General features: G+C 44.8%; 1 protein-coding gene across 1 annotated transcript in view; it reads right to left on the reverse strand.

The window, feature by feature from the left end:
* Positions 1–2,202: 2,202 nt before the first annotated feature.
* GABRD (gamma-aminobutyric acid type A receptor subunit delta) overlaps positions 2,203–20,783 on the reverse strand; it is a 59,687-nt gene continuing 41,106 nt past the window's right edge. The window contains exons 7-9 of the mRNA XM_044277549.1: positions 11,784–11,939; positions 7,693–7,901; positions 2,203–2,484 (exon numbers count right to left, since the gene is read on the reverse strand). Of these exons, the coding sequence (XP_044133484.1) occupies positions 2,203–2,484; positions 7,693–7,901; positions 11,784–11,939 (647 nt within the window). The remainder of the gene's footprint in view (positions 2,485–7,692; positions 7,902–11,783; positions 11,940–20,783) is intronic.

Below are 20,783 nucleotides of genomic sequence, written 5' to 3' on the forward strand. Positions count from 1 at the left end.
CTGTGCAGTGTAATATATACAGGGCAGGATAAGTGGCACTGTGCAGTGTAGTATATACAGAACAGGATAAATGGCACTGTGCAGTGTAGTATATACAGAACAGGATAAATGGCACTGTGCAGTGTAATATATACAGGGCAGGATAAGTGGCACTGTGCAGTGTAGTATATACAGAACAGGATAAATGGCACTGTGCAGTGTAGTATATACAGAACAGGATAAATGGCACTGTGCAGCACGCACACACACACTCTCATATACTGTACATTTACACAAAGATATTTTACAGCTTCTCCTGTCCGGATTCTCAATGTTCATGTAACTCCAGGACTGGACTTGTAATAAGGTCACGTAATGTGGACATGTGTCCTTTTCCCAGGTCCTTCAGCCACAGAAAGATGAAGACTGCAGACATTTGTGTCTGTAGTGATCATTAAACATTGTGGTTATGTTGCATTTGTGCTGTGAAAAAAAACGCAATATAGATTACAGATGTCTGCAGAGCTGTGCAGGGCTGGAGGCTGAACTGCTGCCCCTGCAGTCCTGTGACGGGGCTGTCTGAGGCAGTCCATGACCCTTCTGACCCACTGCAGTGAATGGCGAGTCCCACCCTTGCCCTGGGTGCTGGATCTCTGTTCATTGTTCTTGTGCCCAATTTTACCCAGAATGATAATGGGGCTATTTTTTCCTTTGTCATAGATGAGAGAACTAAAAACATTGATTTACAGTTCCAGAGAAGGAGATTATGCCGGAAGATCAAGATCTTTCAGTACAGTCGTGACCCATCATCATGGTTGGACATAGAACATTTGTGCACAAATGTAAAGAAAATCACATAAATATAAGTCTATACATAGTCCTCTTCTGCCATGGCGTAAGGGTGAACTGAGACATGACATGGTGCTTGCCATCAAACCCCCCTTTCAGATTAATTGAACTGATTTTTAATGGCAAACTGCTGCTTACCACCCAATACCTCACCCTCAAAAAAAGAGTCCATCCAAACAATAACCATGCTTTAATTGTAATTTATTATAGGGGATTTAGGGAACATAACTGTGGACTGTTGGATCTCACGAGTATGGACTGCATATCTGAGAAAGACACAGCTGAAGTCTACTTAGCCTCTAAATGGATCCTTAGATTTGACATTAATTATTCATGATGAGGTCAGCCTAATGTCTTATTCACACGTCAGTGTTTGGTCAGTGATTTCTATCAGTGACTGTGAGCCAAAACCAGGATTGAAGCCTCTACAGAGGTATAAGGGAAAGATCTGCACCTGTTCTGTGTTTAGAGATGATCACTGATGGAAATCACTGACCAAACACTGACTGTGTGAATGAGGCTACATGCACACGACCGTATGTGTTTTGTGGTCCGCAAATTGCGGATCTGCAAAAAAAAAAAAAAAAATGGATGACATCCATATGCCATCTGTTTTTTTTTTTTTTTTTTTTGCGGATCCATTGTAACAATGCCTAAAACGGACAAGAATAGGACATTTTTTTTTGCGGGGCTACTGAACGGACATACTGATGCAGACAGCACACTGTGTGCTGTCCGCATTTTTTTGCAGACCCATTGAAAAGAATGGGTCCGCATCCTATCCGCAAAAAAAACGGAACGGACACGGAAACAAACAACGTTCGTGTGCATGTAGCATTAGGGCTCAATGAGACGGCCGTAGTGTTTTGCAGTGTGCAAATTGCATTTTTGCAAATAACGGATACCAGACGCGTGCGTTCCGCATTTTGCGGACCACACATGGCCGGCACTATGAAAGAAATTACTATTCTTGTCTGCGATTGCGGACAAGAATAGGACTTGCTCTATCTTTCTTGCGGGGCTGCGTCTTTTGCAGCTCAATGGAAATGAATGGGTCCGCACCTGTTCTGCAAAATTGCGGCTTCAGAACCATTCGTATGGTCGTCTGAATGAGCCCTAAGGCATAATAGTCAACAAGGAATACATGATCAAAGTACTTAAGACTGCATGCTGCTTTTCTACAAATACATCCTGGTTAAACACATATATAGCTGTATGACGTTACTGCTTACAACATTACAGAATGGCTACAAGTATGAAGGACTAGAATAGACCGCAAGCATGGGAGGCTCCAGTTCTGTGATCTGTAATCTTAAACTATCAGGAGTAGTAGGTGTCGTATTGATTTTCATGAGTTTCTCTGAAACTCTGCCTTTAATGTGTATAACCTGCCCAGTAAATAATATTCACCGCTGCAAAGGTGGCCGGGAAAATCGCCCTACAATATACATCAATCGTATCAGCATCTATGGGTTTCAGGAATATTCTCAACCTGCCTTTGTTTTCAGGTCTGTGTTCTTCACGCTGTCTTCTGCCTTCCTTGAGGTCACTTGTGTTGCTTGGAGTCATTGCCTCTCTATGTATGTGCTTACCATTTACTCCCAATATTGAAAATGAGAATAGGACAATGGCGTCTTTACCATCTTGAAGGGTCACCTGAAACACAGGATAACACTATCACTGTAGTTATTTTAGAAAAATAAGAGGAACATTATAATGAGATACAGGCACTAAAATGTTTTCTCTATTTTGTTGATATGTTATAGGCAGAGCATTCAACAGGGGCTGGGGAGGCAGTAGAGGCATTTATCTAGGGTGCTTTTGAGGAAGAGGGCTTAAAGGGAACCTGTCACCGGGATTTTGTGTATAGAGCTGAGGACATGGGTTACTAGATGGCCGCTAGCACATCCGCAATACCCAGTCCCCATAGCTCTGTGTGCTTTTATTGTGTCAAAAAAACGATTTGATACATATGCAAATTATGCAAAAAATATTCTACAGTTTTCAAACTAGCTCCTGGATCCGAATACTTTTGTAATTGCATGTAATAAAAAAATTTAGCATAGCCACTGATTATTCAATAAAATGTATGTGCATATCGCCACCTGCTGTTTTTTTTTTTTTTTCTTATTTCTTTGTCCTGCTCATTGAGAAGGCCGCACATGCTCAGTTTCATCCTTCAACTGCCTCCTGAGCTGTGATAGGGAGAGCATAGACACACCTCCTGAGCTGTGATAGGGAGAGCATGGACACACCTCCTGAGTTGTGATAGGGAGAGCATGGACACGCCTCCTGAGCTGCAGCAGAAAAGACACTCCCTCTGAGCTGCCAGCTTGATATAAATCTAGGAGAGCAATAAATGTGGAGATCTCTGGATCCATGTGAGGTATAGGGCTGGTTCTAGCTTTGTTAGAAAGAGATTGTCATGTACTATATGATTATACGGATTAATATAATATAGGATTAATTAATATAGGATTAATTTTTTACATTAGTCATGGGATAACCCCTGTAATTGTTCCATTTAAAAAAATAAGCATTCTGCCTTTAAATGTCTATACACTCAATTGGATGGCGTTCGAGCGTCTCATAATTATTCATGGTATAGTGAGCTGAACTTCATGGATTGAGTGTAATGAGTGTAGTTACCCATGCACATTATTATAATGTGGTTCTAACTCGCTGAGAGCAGTGGGTTTGGCCTACACTCTAAGGCCTCGTGCCAGCCGTGCCCGGGAATGGGGTCTGCAATCCGCATCTGACTGTCCACACCGCAAAAAAGTAGTGCATGTACTACTTTTCTGTAGTGCTTCCGGTCCATGCCTCCATTCCACACTGTACCAAATCAATGGGTCCGCATCAGTGATACGCTTTGCACGCGGCCAGTGCCTGTATATTCTGGACACACTGTTTGCGGGCCGCAATACCGGCACGGACCTGCTACGGTCGTGTGCCTGAGGCCTCAGACAAAGAGTATTCTGCAAAAAACGGAAGCCGCCCGTGTGCCTTCCGCAATTTGCGGAACGGGCGGACGTCAATATAAATGCCTATTCTTGTCCGCAAAGCGCGGACAAGAATAGGACGTGCTGTCCGCATCTTTTGCGGCCCCATTGGAGTGAATTATGCGGACCCAAACAACAGCCGTGTGCATGAGCGCTTATAGAATTCATGCCGAGCCAAATATGCATGTGTACAAGGGAACCAGGAGGGAGAGACAGCTGACGGACGAACGATTGTTTGTGAATGTGTATGGGGGCCTGTACTCTCCTGCCATAGGCAGCTGGAGAACTTGTTCCATTTTTGTCTTAAACGGTCTGCATACAAAAAAAATCTCATCCACACAATGTAGAAATTTTCTACCATGGAACCTGCAGTTCATGCAGCGGATTTCTGCAGTGGATTTTAACCTTTAAAATGTAGAGGGTGATATCTGCGCAAATGTTGTGGCAGTGATTTTGTCCAGTCACAGATTTTGACATGATTCTGGAGAAAATCTGCTGCAGATTTCACATGTAGCAGTTCCTTAAGGGTAACTGCACCCGTTGAGGATTACGTGCAGTTTTTCTGGGCAGATTTTTGTGCTGAAAACCCGCAGCGTAGTACAGTACCAGCAAAGTGAAGGAGATTTGCCAAACCTCATATACACTTTGCATATTCTTTATGCGCGGAAATTGATTTTTAAAATCCGCAGCAAGTCAGTTGCTTGTGCGATTCTGAACCATATTGTGTTCCTCATTAAGGGTGGGTTCACACTAGCGTTTGGGATTCCGTTATGGCTTTCCGTTATAACATGGTTATAACGGAAAATAACGGAATGCCCAGACAGAATGCAAAATGGAAGCCTTTAAAAGGCTTTCCGTCCTAATAGAAGTCTATGGGAAAGCATAACGAATCAGTCTGGGTAACGTTATGCAAGACGGAAAACAAAGTCCTGTCGACAGGACTTTGTTTTCCGTCTTGCATAACGGGAACCAGACGGATCCGTTCTTCTGCGCATAGAATTCTATTAGGATGGAAAGCAAACAGAATGCCTTTTTAAAGGCTTCCGTTCTGCATTCCGTCATAATACAAGTCTATGGGCAGAAGAACGGATCCATCCTTCCGTCTTATGGATCCCGTTATTCGATTCCATCTTATGGAATCCCTAACACTAGTGTGAACCCACCCTAACTTAAATGAGGTTATTCACATAAACCACAACATAAAATCCTCACAAAAAAATGCACCAAAACCACCATAAATAGTGCAGATTTATATGCCTATTTTGCGGTTGTTGCAGATTTTCAGCATACAAATCAGCATCGGTAAAAACAGAGAGAAGGCCTCGGCGCTCACAGCAGTGCCTTCTCAAACAGCTGATCAGCGGGGGTCCCGGGTGTCGGACCTCCACCCATCAGATACTGATGAGCTATCGAGAGCATAGGTAATTAACTTAAACCACAACAAAAATCACATAAAATGCTCACAAAAAATGCACCCAAACAGCCATAAATAGTGCAGATTTGTGTGTTTTTTATGCGGTTGTTGCAGATCTTCAGCATACAAATTGGCACCAGGTGCAGTTAGTCTACTACACAGGATCTGAGACATAGCAGGTAAGTATGTATTCATTTAAAGGGATTTTCCAGACTTTTAATATTGATAACTATCCTCAGGATTGGTCATCAATATTGGGCTTGCCTGGTGTAGGGCCACCACCGATCTGATATTGATGACCTATCCCGTGGATAGGTTCTCAATATTAAAAGCCTGGCAAACCCCTTTAAGTCCCTCTGAAAATAAGAATCTAGCCACTTAAATGTAAGAGTAATGTAGCTAATAGTATACAACCACAATGACAAGGGCTTATTTTGTGGAATGAAACACACCACCTGCTGCATCATTCAGAGAGCTAATGCCACTTATTAAATGTAATATTCTGGCATTAGGTGGATTAAAGGGTTTTTCCGAGATTATCTTACTGATGACCTATGCTCTTGGATAGCTCATAAGTATCTGATGGGTGGCGGTCCGACACCAGGGACGCCCGCTGATCAGCTGTTTGAGAAGGCACTACTGTGAGTGCCATGGACTTCTCTCGGTTTTCCCTAGGTCGAGTGACGCCATGTGTGCAATACCAAGCACAGCCGCTATACAATGTATGGTACTGTGCTTGGTAAGCTACTAGAAGGCAGCAGTACTCACAGGAGCACTGGTGCCTTCTCAGATCAGCGGGGGACCCGGGTGTCGGACCCCCACTAATCAGATACTAATGACCTATTCTGAGGATAAGATATTCAGTAAAAAAAAAAAAATAGAAAGTGTACACTACCCCACATCTCACACGAAATAGCTGTAGAACTATAAGGGTACGACCACGTGGTCAGGTTTCGAAGCCAAAACCAAGAGTGAATAAAAAAAAGAGGAGAAGTCATATCTGTCCTTTATACTTTCTTTCCATTTCTGATCCACTACTGGTTTTGGCTTCCAAAACTGCATGGAGAAACCTGACTGTGTGGCCGTACCCTGAAGGGTTTCTTTTTTGCCTTGTAGATTTTTACTACAGTAATTGCATTAATTAAGCATTTTATATGTTTCCTGTTCATCACCTTATGTTTCTGTGCATATGTTTCAGTGGGAATACACATTAAAATGGGAAAATTGAACAATATGAGCAACATCGAATGAGGCATGGTCATCCGTGCCAATCTTGTGCGGTATTTTTTATGCAATGTCAAGAGTACACCAAGAAGGTGTGATCGAGGAAAAACACAGTAAAAGGGGATCCTGTAAATATAAGGGATCAAAGAAGGATGTCAAGAGTTGTTCAGATGAACAGATGAGGCACAGTCAAGATAATTGTAGCCGAATGCAACATTGGTGCTCCAACCAATGTATCCAGACACACAACTCGCCATTGCTTGGTGCACCTGGGCTACAACAACAGGCGACCAGCTCGAGTGCCACTGAGAAAAAGAAAGGCAAGTCTCTTGTGGGCAAAATCGGAAGACTGAGCAGTGAAAAAACATTGTCCGGTCAGATAAATCCAGATTTCTGTTGCACCATGCTGATGAGAGGGTCCACATTTGGTGCAAGCAGCAGGAGTCGATGAACCCATCCTTTTATGTGTCATGAGTTCAGGCTGGTGCAGGTGGAGTAAGGCTAGTCCTGCAGGAAACCCTGGTGTGAAACTAGCCTAATGGTGTGGGGAATATTTGCTTGGCACGTTGGACGTTTGAAAAGTAGGGATTACTAAGCCTAAGGTGTGGATAACCAAGTTTATGCCTTCATGGCAACAGCTTAACCTGTGGCAGAAGGTTACTTTCAGGAGGACAATGGACCATGTTACAAGGGACAAAATGTCCTGTTTCACGGATTGTTTCCAGAAACAGGACATTAGGTCTTTATTGCTCAATTCACCAAATCTGAATCCTATAAGTTATCACTAGAACGAGCTGTTCAGAGCATGTCATCCAGTCCATCTAATCTGTCTCCAGCAGAAAGACTTCAACATCTACCTGTACTGGAATCTATACCTACTGGCTAGAGGGGGGCATATTGCGATACAGTTGACTATAGAGAGATAAGCACTTCCACAATGGAAGCGCCACCTCCCCCACTTGACTCCAGATTTCACCGCCTGAGGCAGTCGCCTAACCTGGCCTCATTGGAGATGCACTCCTGACAGTATGACATTTGCCAGATCAAAGACAGTATCTTCTTCTCCCTTTTTGTGCACCCCCTTATCTCTCCGAACCTTTATTATTGTTGGTCTTTTTTGTTCATGGACCCATTTTCTGACTGAATCATATCCAGGGCCTGTTGGGTTTTATTTTCCTGCTACGCATTTTACTGATTTGTGCTGATTTGTTCAAAATGTCTCACCTTGCCTTTCCTCTTGTGCTCCACTGTCTTCTTCTGCTTCTTCAAGTAATCTGCATTAAAGTGGGCAAATGCATATTCTACCAGTGCCGCAAACACGAAGACATAGCATATCAAGAAGTAGACATCCAGAGCTTTTACAGCAGATGCTCTGGGCAACGAAGAACTTGCACTGACCATAAGAGTTGTCATAGTAAGCACAGTAGTTATTCCTAGGGAAAAAAAGAACTAAATTATTTTATTCTTTATATTATCCCATTCCATTTCCTTGGAAGAAAGAAATGCCATATCATAAAACCTGTAAATATTGGAGGATCTGTTCTCTGACACTTAGGCCTCATGCACATGACCGTTGTTTTGGTCCGCATCTGAGCTGCCGTTTTTGCGGCTCGGATGCGGACCCATTCACTTCAATGGGGCCGCAAAAGATACGGACAGCACCCCGTGTTCTGTCTGCATCCGTTGCTCCGTTCCGCGGCCCCGCAAAAAAAATATAGCATGTCCTATTCTTGTCCGTTTTGCGGACAAGAATAGGCATGTCTACAATGGGCCGCCCGTTCCGCAATTTGCACATGGGCGGCTTCCGTTTTTTTGCGGATCTGCGGTTTGCGGACCGCAAAAAACTGCACGGTCGTGTGCATGTAGCCTTACTTCACAATGATTGAAAAGTCAATATCCTTGACACAAATTTCTATTCAACCATTCCATAAATTATAAACTGGTGCACATGTGTAGCTATTCTGTGTACATGTTCAGGGTATACAGTACGAGCTAAGACGTACATAGTGAGTAAGTGAATCTAAGAGTTGATCAATACTAATCCTGAGGAGAGGTCATCAGGAAAACCCCGCTAAAGTGAATATCTGTCACAATAAAATCGCATATTAAAAGGAACTCATTATATTGCTAACAGTATTCTAGGCAAGTCAGTATGTAGAAAATCTGATATTAAAAAGAAGCATGTTAATTATGCAGATTCGCTTGACTAGTCATCTGAGAAAGTTTGCTTTGGGAAATAGTGGCATTGGACTGTAGTCACACTAGTGGTGGCATGACTGACATGCCAAGCAGGGTCTGATGTTGTTAAAGGGATTCTGTCACCAGATTTAACCCTATTAAGCTAACTGACATTAGCAATGTGCTAATGTCAGCTAAAACTAACTAGCCTATACCTACTTTTATCCATGCCCCCGTTACACCAGAAATCTAACCTTTATAATATGCTAATTAGCCTCTAGGAGCAGGAGGGGGGCGTTGTTCCTGCTCCTAGAGGCTCCGTTCTCCCACCTTTGTCGCCTCCCTCCAAGTCCTGATTGACAGGGCCAGGCAGCGCTCGCATCTGTCTGCCAGCCCTGTGCTCTGGTGAAATCTCGCGCCCAATGCTGAACGGCGTGAGATTTCACCACAGCACAGGGCTGGCAGACAGATGCGAGCACATGGACCCAACACGGATCCTTCACGGACAGCTTCACGGATGCATCACGGACCACCTTCTCACAGATTTGAGCACTGACATGGACGTGTAAATGAGGTTTAATACAGGCTTTAGTCACTGAGCACAGGTAGTAGGAAGAAAGAGTACAGGATTTAGATTTCAGAAGATAATGCAATGATGTCGGACCCTGCTTGGCAGGGCACCACAATGGGCATGATTACAACAGCAGTTCAGTTTCTGAAAGCAGAAGTTCCCAGAATAATATCAGATATCATATAGGACATGACAACCTCTTTCTAACAAAGCTAGAACCAGCCCTGTACCTCACATGGATCCAGAGATCTCTGCATTCATTGCTCTGCTAGATCTATATCAAGCTGACAGCTCAAGGGGTGTGTCCATGCTCTCCCTATCACAGCTGAGGGTGTGTGCCCATGCTCTCCCTATCACAGCTAAGGAGGCGTGTCCATGCTCTCCCTATCACAGCTCAGGAGGCAGCTGAAGGATGAAACTGAGCATGTGCGGCCATCTCAGTGAGCAGGACAAAAGAAATAAGAAAATAAGAAAATAAAAAAAACTGCAGTGGCGATATACAGATACATTTTATTGAATAACTCAGTGGCTATGCTATATTTTTTATTACATGCAATTACAAAATAATTCAGACCCAGGTGCTGGTTTGAAGACTGTAGAATATTTTTTGTGGGACAACCCCTTTAAGTCACAGGCTAAATTGAACTTGTTTATTTTACAATATCATTTATCATATTTTCTACATACTAGTTAAAGAGGACCTTTCACCTCTCCTGACCTGTCTGTTTTAATAGCTTCATGCATTCCCCATGTAATAACAATTATGGAGCATCTATTCTTATGGCTCTATGTTGTTCCATTCCTTTATTATTTATATTGGACATTATGAATGATCTGCTAGCAGTCTGCAGTAAGGGTACAGAGGGGTGGTAACAAGTTGGGGGGGTTGTACCTGCACAGTCTGAAAATGGCAGCACTGATTGGATAGAGTGAGTCTGTGCAGGGACCCCCCCCCCCCCCCAACTGGTTACCACCCCTCTGTACCCTTACTGCAGACTGCTAGCAGATCATTCATAATTTCCAACAGAAATAATAAAGGAATGGCACAACATAGAGCCGTAAGAATAGATGCTCCAGAATTGTTATTACACTGGGAATGCATTAAGCTATTAAAACAGGAATGTCAGGAGAGGTGACAGGTCCTCTTTAAAAAGCAATATAATGAGTTGGTGGTGGTTTAATACAATACATGAATTCCATATGACAGGTTCCCTTGAAGCAGGATTTTATGATGGTGCATTAAAGGGGTTGTGTATTTTCAGCAAATATAATTTATTATGTAGAGGAAATTAATACAAGCCACTTACTAATGTATTGTTTTTACCCATATTGTTTCCTTTGCTGGCTAGATTCATTTTTCCATTATATTGTACACTGCTCGTTTTCATGGTTACGGACACTCTGCTATCCATTAGCGGTGATCGTGCTTGCATACTATAGAAAAAAGCACTAGCCTATGTACGCTCCCACAGTCCCAGCCAACAAATAGGCCAGAGCTTTTTCCTATAATGTGCAAGCATGACCACTACTGCTGGATTGCAGGGTGGTCGTAACCATGGAAACGAGCATTGTATAATGTGATGGAAAAATGAATCCAGCCAGCAAAGAAAGCAATATGGACAATCACAATACATTAGTAAGTGATGAATGCCATTTGCTGAAGTGAGACAATCCCTTTAACCTTCTTCTATTACAGTATTCTTTTTTGCTACACATTGGTCACTGAGCTGAATTTTTTTGTTAGTTCACAGTATATGCTGTTCAGGCATCCTGGGAGTTGTAGTTTTGCAACAGCTGGAGGGCCGCAGGTTGAGCATGACTGGTATGGACAAATTGCTTTTCTTTTCTTCCCTACCATTTGCAACATAGCTGAAACTAGTGAAATATTGTTTGGAGATCTGAGATATGCTGCCCATAGCCTGCTATTGGGCCTTACTAAAATGTGCCTCCAATTTTCATGAAGCAGACATTTTTCTTTCTCACAACCCTGTATGAATCCATGAGGAACACAGTCAATTCCAAATCATGCCCTATTTCTGATGTATTATGCTCTGGAAGCTGGTACTGCTGACCCATAATGTTGGTGCTACATGGCAACTTTCGGGCAGGACAGTGTTGGATTTTTGGGCGATTCTGAGACTGACTATTGCGAGTCACTCTGTGACCCCATTCATTTATGTTTTGAGGCTGCACTGCTACATAGCCATCTTGGGTCGCTGAATGCTTGTCGTAGCCCGAGTCGCCATGTCACCCCATCCTAATGCAATGCAGTATGCTTTTATGAACATGGAATTTCCACAGGCATGAAGCCCCAAAAATGTCCTACTGATGGTAACATTATTTTATTTCACAGCTCCATGAGCTTTATATAGTTTAAAATAAAAAATCACAAATAGCCTATTTGAATCCAAATCGTGGCTGAGAGCCTCTCAATATAACATGGTTGCAGATACAAAATTATAAAATATAATAAATAAATAAAAATATAGAAAACATATAGAAAATATTTGCTTTCACTCTATAATTGATAAAAATGGATTCCAATTCCTTAGAAAATGAATTTTACCCAGTGATACTCTAGCAGGGACGGCAGACTGACTGATCCAAAATGAAACCCATGACATGGCCACAAGTAAGATGGATGGCACATAGGACTGGATGATGTACATCCCTCGGTTTCTTTTCAGCTGAAAACGAAGCGTCAGCCGGGGAAACTGACCTGCTAAAATATGAAAGAACAGTTTGAACTTGTAATAAACCTGGAGCAGATTGTGTAAAAATGGACATTTAGTGATAATTAGTAAACCAAACCTGTATTTAATTACAGATGTCACGTATGACAGAGATTCAGCATATGTACTGTGGCTGGCCAGAGGAACTTAAATAAAATAATTTGCAAGTCTCGTCTCACCACAAATTATTTACATGAGATCATTTACCTTCTCCTTCTGTGGTCATTACTAAAGATGTTCTGTGCTCATCTGATATCCTGCTAGAAGGGAGAAATGTTCTAACATCTACTCTGCCCCCTTGTGGCAGGCTGAAGCACAACGGAAATTGGATATATAGTTGAAGTATGTCCCATTCCCTCCCCTTGTACCAACACACGGTACACTGTATATACAGTCCTGATCAAAAGTTTAAGACCACTTGAAAAATGGCAAAAAATCCTATTTAGCATGGCTGGATCTTAACAAGGGTCCAAGCAGAGCTTCAACATGCAACAAGAAGGAATGGGAGTGAGACAAAACATTTTTTGAGCATTCAATTTAATGAAAACAGCGAATAAACTGAAAAAAAAACTAAACCCCCCCAAAACAGAAATCCAACTTCCAAACATGAACTCAGTAATGAGTATAATAATGATTAGGACCTAACCTCGGTAAGGTTTATTAACAAATAATTTTACAAATGCCTAGGAAGGCAATATGACCTATCTTGACCCAGGTGAAATTTAATACTTCACTTTTATTATTATATATATTAAAATCTGAATTACTAAGTGAGTGCTCATTTTATTTACCTATCATTTATTAACTATTTTACAAACCCAAAAATACTATATTAAAAAAAGAGTCAGCACTCCACTAGAGAATTGAGATGTTGAACGGCAATGACGGGGCGTGGAGGAGTGCATTACCTCCCACCCTATTACTTGTGATGCAGGGCAATGCCGTATTACTTAGTGCAGGGCTGTTGCCAACTGAATGTTGTTGTCAGTATGGCAGTGTAAAGCAGTGGGGAACAGGCGACATCAACCCACTGTCAGAGGGATGCTAATGACCCCCTTATACATTAGAGGCCAGCTTAATGCCAGACCACAGATAGCCCTACAAGCTATAGTACACACCAAAAGTTTGTGTTTGAACTGAATATTGGATCACAATGGAGTAGAAGACTTCTTACTTGTAATACAGGACAGTGCCGTGTTACTTAGTGCAGGGCTGTTGCCAACTGAATATTGTTGTCAGTATGGCAGTGTAAAGCAGTGGGGAACGGGCGACATCAACCCACTGACAGAGGGATGCTAATGACTCCCTTATGCACATGAGGTCAGCTTGACGCCAGACCACAGATAGCCCTACAAGCTATAGTACACACCAGAAGCTTGTGTTGGAACTGAATAGCTTGATTGTTCTCTCTATTGGGATGTGGTCCAGCCGGACTGAACACAGTTGGATCACAATGGAGTGGAAGACTGAATCTAAAACTGCAAACTACAACTGCCCCCGACATGTTTCACCAGTATTCTGGCTTCATCAGGGGAAATGGGCAGCAATGGGTGTCACCACAAGTTTGGAGGGTTAAATGCACTGTTTAATGATTGACAGGACCTTCGTCCAGTAAGATTGGCAGCAACTAACTGATTTGACCTATTGCCTTAGTTAGCACACACCCACAGGGTGGGTCAAACTTTGATGCCTGTCGCCTCCTACATAGGTCATCAAGTCCGCGCTGCGGAAACGGAATTGCGCAGACACTTAGGCCAAGGGGCCCAGAGTGATTCCAGTGCGCATGCGCTGCGCTACATTCAGGTGCGCACGGACTTAAACTGATGTCGGGAGCCTGCGCCGATAGGAGCTACGCTCACACTTAGGGTCCACTCACACGGCCGCAAGTGCTCTGCGGATCCGCAAAACACAGACAACTGCAACGCGTGATCCGCAACCTGGGGACCGCACATTACAGACACTAAAGTAGAAAATGCCTCCTCCGGTCCACAATTGCGGACAAGAACAGGACATGTTCCATTTCCCTCAGGAACGGAACTGCGGATCCCGAAAAAAACTGATCCCGAAAAACAGATGCGGATCCCGAAAAAGCGGATGCGGATCCAGGAAACGGGGATCCGCATCCGCTCCAGCCCCATCGAAAGTGAATGGACCCGCAAACCGCGGAACGACTGCGGACCCAAACTACGGACGCTCGAATGGACCCCCAGAGTCGGCAGCAGAGAGGCTGCGCTGATGGAAGCTGCGCCTGGACTTAGAGGGAGCGGCGCTCACAACAGGGGTGAGTGGCTGGAGAGCTATACAAATAAGTGCTGCAGAATAAGATATTTAAGTTGATGTCAATTGTTAAATAGACACTAAAAGTGCCTTAAGGGGGATTCAAACGTATATGCAGCACAGGAAAGGCTGCCCCTGTATTTCATCTACAGTCCTACACTGGCATATTAGGTCAAATAATATCAGAAATTCGCAAAGCCAGTATATATCATTGTTCTTAAAGATACAGTGCATCACTATAGAATTACACGTACCCTCAGAGTAAGTGTTGTAGTGATCAACACAGTCATTGTGGTACACTAAATATTTTAAGGTACAGTAAAATACCAATCATGTGATGTAAGAAATGCCAATTAATATTTATTCATTATTATTATTTTTGAATTCTTGAAAACCGACATAAAGTATTCCTACTCCTTCACTTTTAAAGAAAGGATGTGAAGGCATGAGTAATGAGTAGCTCCGCCGTTATTGTTTATCACTTCCAAAATTCGTTTCGGCATGCTTGATGCAAGCGTTTCCATGAGGTGAGTGGGAACATTTCTCCCAGTGGTGAAGACGGCCGCACGAAGGCCATCTACTGTCTGGAACTGTTGTCCATTTTTGTAAACTTCCCTTGCCATCCATCCCCAAAGGTTCTCAATTGGACTTAGGTCAGGGGAACAAGCAGGATGGGCCAAAAGAGTGATGTTATTCTCCTGGAAGAAGTCCCTTGTCCTGCGGGCATTGTGTACTGTAGCGTTGTCCTGTTGAAAAACCCAGTCGTTACCACACAGACGAGGGCCCTCAGTCATGAGGAATGCTCTCTGCAACATCTGGACATAGCCAGTGGCAGTTTGACGCCCCTTCACTTCCTGAAGCTCCATTGTTCCACTGAAGGAAAAAGGAACCCCAGACCATTATGGAGCCCCCTCCACTGTGGCGCGTAGAAAACATCTCAGGTGGGATCTGCTTGTCATGCCAGTAACGTTGGAAATCATCAAGGTTAATTTTTTTCTCATCGGAGAATAAAACTTTCTTCCACCTTTTGAATGTCCCATGTTTGGTGCTCTCTTGTCCAAACGAGCAGTTCTGTGGCGTTCAAGGAGACAAGGTCTTTGAAGACGTTTTTTGTTTTTGAAGCCCTTCAGTCTCAGATGCCGTCTGATGGCTATGGGGCTGCAGTCAGCACCAGTAAGGGCCTTAATTTGGGTCAAAGATTGTCCAGTGTCTTAAAGGACAGCCAATTGGATCCTCCGGCTCAGTGCTGATGAATTTTTTTGGGTCTTCCACTTGACTTTTTTGTTCCATAACCCCCAAGATCATTTAAGAAATTCCAAATGACTGTCTTACTGCATCCCACCTCAGCACCGATGGCGCGCTGTGAGAGACCCTGCCACGTTCGAAAAGGGAGAGTTCTTTTGCCTTTGCCATCACAACATGTGACTACCTGACAGAACATGACAATGAATCCAAATCTTTGCACAGATTTGGCCTTTTAAAGGCATGTGGTCCTAAAATTTTGATCAGCTGAAAAACAGCCTGTTTCAGTTGAATCGTTATTTTCAATGAACTGAATGCTCAAAAAATGTTTTGTCTCACTCCCATTTCTTCTTGTTGCACGTTGAAGCTCCACTTGGAACCTTGTTAAGATCCAACAATGTAAAATATGATTTTTTGCCATTTTTCAAGTGGTCTTAAACTTTTGATCAGGCCTGTATTATATTAACCTCCTTAAAAGTGGACTTGTCAGCTCTTCTGATATAATCATTATCGTAACTACTTGCAATTTGCCTTGAATTAGGCTGTAGAAAAACGAATTGCTTTTGTAATTCACTTTCTATTACAAAAATGCTCCATTTGTAAGATCATCTCTTTACTTAATTATATTGGTACCCCTGGTGTTTAATCTGTGTAATAATGTGCATGTCCACCTCATAGGTGCTTATTCCATCCTCACATAGAATAAGTCTGTCTGGGAACGCCACGCTCCACATTCGGCATGGGCTCCAGGCTATTTACCACGTTTTTATGGTGCGATGTCTCAGTATGCTTTATGTTACTATGTCTTTGTATGTCCGGATCTGTCTGTGTGCGCCATGCATCAGTTCCAGGCTATGTTTATATGTCGTCTGTATGTCCGGATCTGTCTCTGTCCACCAGGCATGGGTTCCAGGCAATGTATCTATGTCGTCTATGTTCGCCATGCTCTGTGTATCCTGATTTGCATGGGTTCCTGGGTATGTGGCTCTGTCCGTTATCTTGTATCCTGGTCTTGTCTGAACAATGTTTTATATTGTTTGCCCGGATTGCTGCTGCCTTACACTAGTGTCTGTTTCCTTGCAGGTCAGCTGCCAAGTGTACCAGGCCCATCCCAGTAGGTAGCGGTTTGGTTGTCCCTCTGCGGAGAAGACCCGTTCCCTGTATAGGGGTTAAAGAGTAAAAACCTGGGGGGCACAGGAATAATGCCCTTAGGATTTGACCCAAAGTCAAACCGGTCACTTGGCACAGTGGTTACCCTTCTGCCACTGATCCGCCTGATCCGTACAGCTTGCTCTGCTATAATCTGCTGTTCATCTTAGTTGTGGTTCCTTCCCGAGCCTGGTTTATTTGGATTGTTTGTGTTTGGTATTTTTGTCTAGTAACACCAAAAGAAGCCAAAATGAATGTTTGTTTGTCTGTTCTGCGAACACTAAAGATGTTTAGGGGTACTCCTGATCATGACTCAGTTGTGATATGTTCAGGTGTTCTAGTGACCCCTGAACATGATCTGCTCCATTCTGTCCAGTGAGTAGATGCAGTTCACATCGCGTCTGCCTGTGCCAAACCACTGGTTGCAGAGTGAATGGTGAAGCAGGGAGCTGGCATCACCCTGAGGGCACTGATGCAGTTGAAATGGGTGGCTCTGCTTGGATGGACCAAGTTGCCAAGGGCAGCAGAAGCCTCATGCAGTTTTATAGTTTAAGTAGTGGACAAAACTGCCATTACATGCAGGACATGTCAAGAGGAAGATATACAAACTGTTACAAAGAAAAGGAGAAGAGTTATTTTTGTGAATGAGAATTATTAAAACATAACGTTTACTGGGTCGATTAAAATATATAGATACCACTGGGTGAAAGACAACAAATTACATGTACCTCCACTAATAATTATCTCACGTTTAGGTAGATAAATGGGTGGGTCTTACCACGTCTTGTGGATACCACGGCTTGTGGAGGGCGGTTCAGGAACCTGCGTGACCAAGGTGCTGGTGTCTGGCGGCAGTGTTGGCACTCCTATTAGACCCTATTGTGTCTTTCCTACCTATAAATAGGGCTGGGGACTACTCTGGACACCTGCCTAGCTCACATGGAGCACCTGCCCCGACAGGGGCGACCCCATACCGAACCTTTCCCTCAGTATGGGCCTAGTACTGTACTTAACCCTAATTACAAAGCCCTACATGCCATGTTTCGGTCTTGCTTTCCAGACCTCATCAGGGGACTTCACAGAAGTATTCAGGGATAGCTAGAAACAAATTACAAACATACACTAAATATAGGTCACATAAACTACTGAGTACTAACTATTAATAAGTTTGGTGGAGACTCAGATTACTTACTGAAAGAAGAAGGTCGTTTTTAGCCTCGTACTTTTACTCTGGATATTGAATGAATCGTATCCATGCCATGACATGAGAAGTGTCCCATGTAAGCTGCGTGTCTCACCTCAAACAGTGGTGATTTGGGTGAGCAATTGTTGGTTGTTGTCCACCTCCTTATATTACCCCACCTCCCAGTGCGTGTATGCCCCCCCGATTACCTGTCTCACCTGTCCGCAACGGCCACAATATCTGTAATAGCCTGTGGAACGCACGCCGCTCGCGTGCGTTCCACCGGACCGGAAGCTGGCATCACATGGTGCGGGCTGACCGGAAGTGGGGTAAGGACCTGCGTCTGAGTGTTACCAGTTACTTGGCAACCACCAGGCTCACATCCGCATGGCCCGTGCGCTGCAAATGATAACTTGCCTGCTGTTTTATTGATGCTGAATCGCAAGTATGGATATTAATCTGACAGAATAGCCAAACACATACCTAGATCCCAGCATAATTACACCGGCGAAACCAAGGGAAAAACTATTTTTTGTTAGTGCTGGCCATGCCATATCAGTAATTCCTATTTGTTATTACTGTCATGGAACCATGAACCAGACGTACAACAAGAGATAAGTGGAAATAAGAAGGCTTTATTGAAAATCAAGCTGTAAGGCAAAAGTCCAAACGGATGGCTAAACCGAAGCAGGGTCTTGCGAAGCCAGAGGTCAGGAACCAGAAGGGTAGTCAGACGAAGCCTGCATCAGGAACCAGCAGGGTAGTCAGACGAAGCCTGGATCAGGAACCAGCAGGGTAGTCAGACGAAGTCAGGATCAGGAACCAGAAGCAGCAGCAGTCTTAGAAGCATGTGAACACAGGAGGACCAAGCAAGGAACTGAAGCCACAGACCTCCTATATATATGAGCTGGGCATCCAGCTCCTCCCAGTGGGAAGGAGAAGCCGCAGGGTGGGAGGCTACAAGAAACCCAGAAACCAAGATGGCCGCCAGCACATGTCAAACGAAGGAGAACAGCAAGAAGGTAAGACCATGACAGTACCTCCCCCTCAAGGGCCCCTCCTCCGCGGAGTAAAGAACGGTTTCTGAGGGAAGCGTGCGTGGAAGGCTCGGAGCAAGGCAGGAGCATGGACATCTGCGGAGGGAACCCAGGAACGCTCCTCTGGACCATAACCACGCCAATGGACCAAAAACTGCACCCGACCGCGGACCAGGCGTGAGTCCAGGATATTGCTCACCTCATACTCCTCACGATTGCCCACTTGGACCGGACGAGGCCGAGGAACCGAGGAGGTGAAACGATTACACACCAGTGGCTTGAACAGGGAGACATGAAACACGTTGGAGATCCGCATGCCAGGAGGAAGCGCAAGGGCATAGGCTACCGGGTTTACCCTGCGAAGCACTCGGAAGGGACCAACAAAGCGAGGCGCCAGTTTGGGAGTGGGCACTCGAAGGTTGAGGTTGCGGGTGGACAACCATACGCGGTCTCCGACCTGGTAGGAAGGAGCGGGCGCTCGTCTGCGATCAGCCTGGAGTCTCTGGCGCTGCGCAGAGACCTCAAGGGACCTCTGGATCTGTACCCAAGAAGCACGTAGGACGGAAAGGTGATCCTCCACAGCCGGAATATCCTGGGGAGAGAATACCTCCGGTAACACGGCAGGTTGGAACCCATAATTGGCCATGAAGGGAGACGTCCCAGAGGAAGAGTTCACCGCCGTGTTCCTGGCAAACTCAGCCCAAGGCAGGAGGTCAACCCAATTGTCTTGGTGATCGGAGACATAGCAACGAAGGAATTGCTCCAAGGCCTGATTGGATCGTTCTGCGGCCCCATTGGACTGAGGGTGGTAGGCCGAGGAGAAAGAGAGATGAATCCCCAACTGGGAGCAAAAGGCGCGCCAGAACCTGGACACAAACTGACTCCCTCGATCCGACACAATCTCCTTGGGCAAACCGTGCAACCGGAAGACCTCCCTGGCAAAAATCGAGGCCAACTCTTGTGCAGAGGGTAACTTCTTGAGAGGAACACAGTGGCACATTTTGGAAAACCGATCCACAATCATGAGAATGACCGTATGGCCTCGGGATGCAGGGAGGTCCACAATGAAATCCATCCCCAGGTGTGACCATGGACGCTCCCCGGTGGCTATGGGTTGCAAAAGGCCCAACGGAAGGTGCCGAGGGGACTTACTCTGGGCACAAACGGAGCATGCCGCTACATATGCGGCGATGTCGGAACGTAGAGAAGGCCACCAGAACAGACGTGAAACAGCCCAGGACAGCTGATTCTTTCCAGGATGCCCCGCGGCCTTGGAGTTATGGTAGGTTCGCAACAACCGAGTGCGCAACTCCTCAGGCACAAAACATCTGCCGTTGGGTCTCCCAGAGGGAGCACCAGATTAAGCCGCCAAAATCTGCTCACCCAGGGGAGAGGTCAGGCTGGTGCGAATGGCGGCCATGATCTGATTCGGAGGTATGACCGAAGTCGGAATCGACTCCTCCCCGGACAGCTCGGAGTACTGCCGTGATAAGGCATCCGCTCTGATGTTCTTGGAACCGGGTAGGTAGGAGACCACGTAATTAAAACGTGACAAGAACAGAGCCCATCTGGCCTGACGTGGTGTCAATCTCTTGGCCTCAGAGAGGTAGGTCAGATTCTTGTGGTCCGTCAGGATGAGAACCGGAACCACCGAGCCCTCGAGCAAGTGCCTCCATTCTTTAAGGGCCTGCACGATGGCCAATAACTCCCTGTCACCAATCTGATAGTTGCACTCCGCGGAAGACAGTTTCCGGGAGTAAAACCCACAAGGAAGCAGAGGACCCTCTGGTGTTCTACGCTGAGACAGAAGGGCGCCTACTCCCGTCTCAGACGCGTCCACCTCGAGGACAAAAGGCAACCCAGGGTTGGGATGCGACAGAATCGGAGCCGACACGAAGGCGGACTTTAGAGCCTCAAAAGCTCGGATGGCCTCGAGCGGCCAGACC

This window comes from Bufo gargarizans, chromosome 2 (genome assembly GCF_014858855.1).
Source record: "Bufo gargarizans isolate SCDJY-AF-19 chromosome 2, ASM1485885v1, whole genome shotgun sequence".
Classification (NCBI taxonomy): Eukaryota; Metazoa; Chordata; class Amphibia; order Anura; family Bufonidae; genus Bufo; species Bufo gargarizans.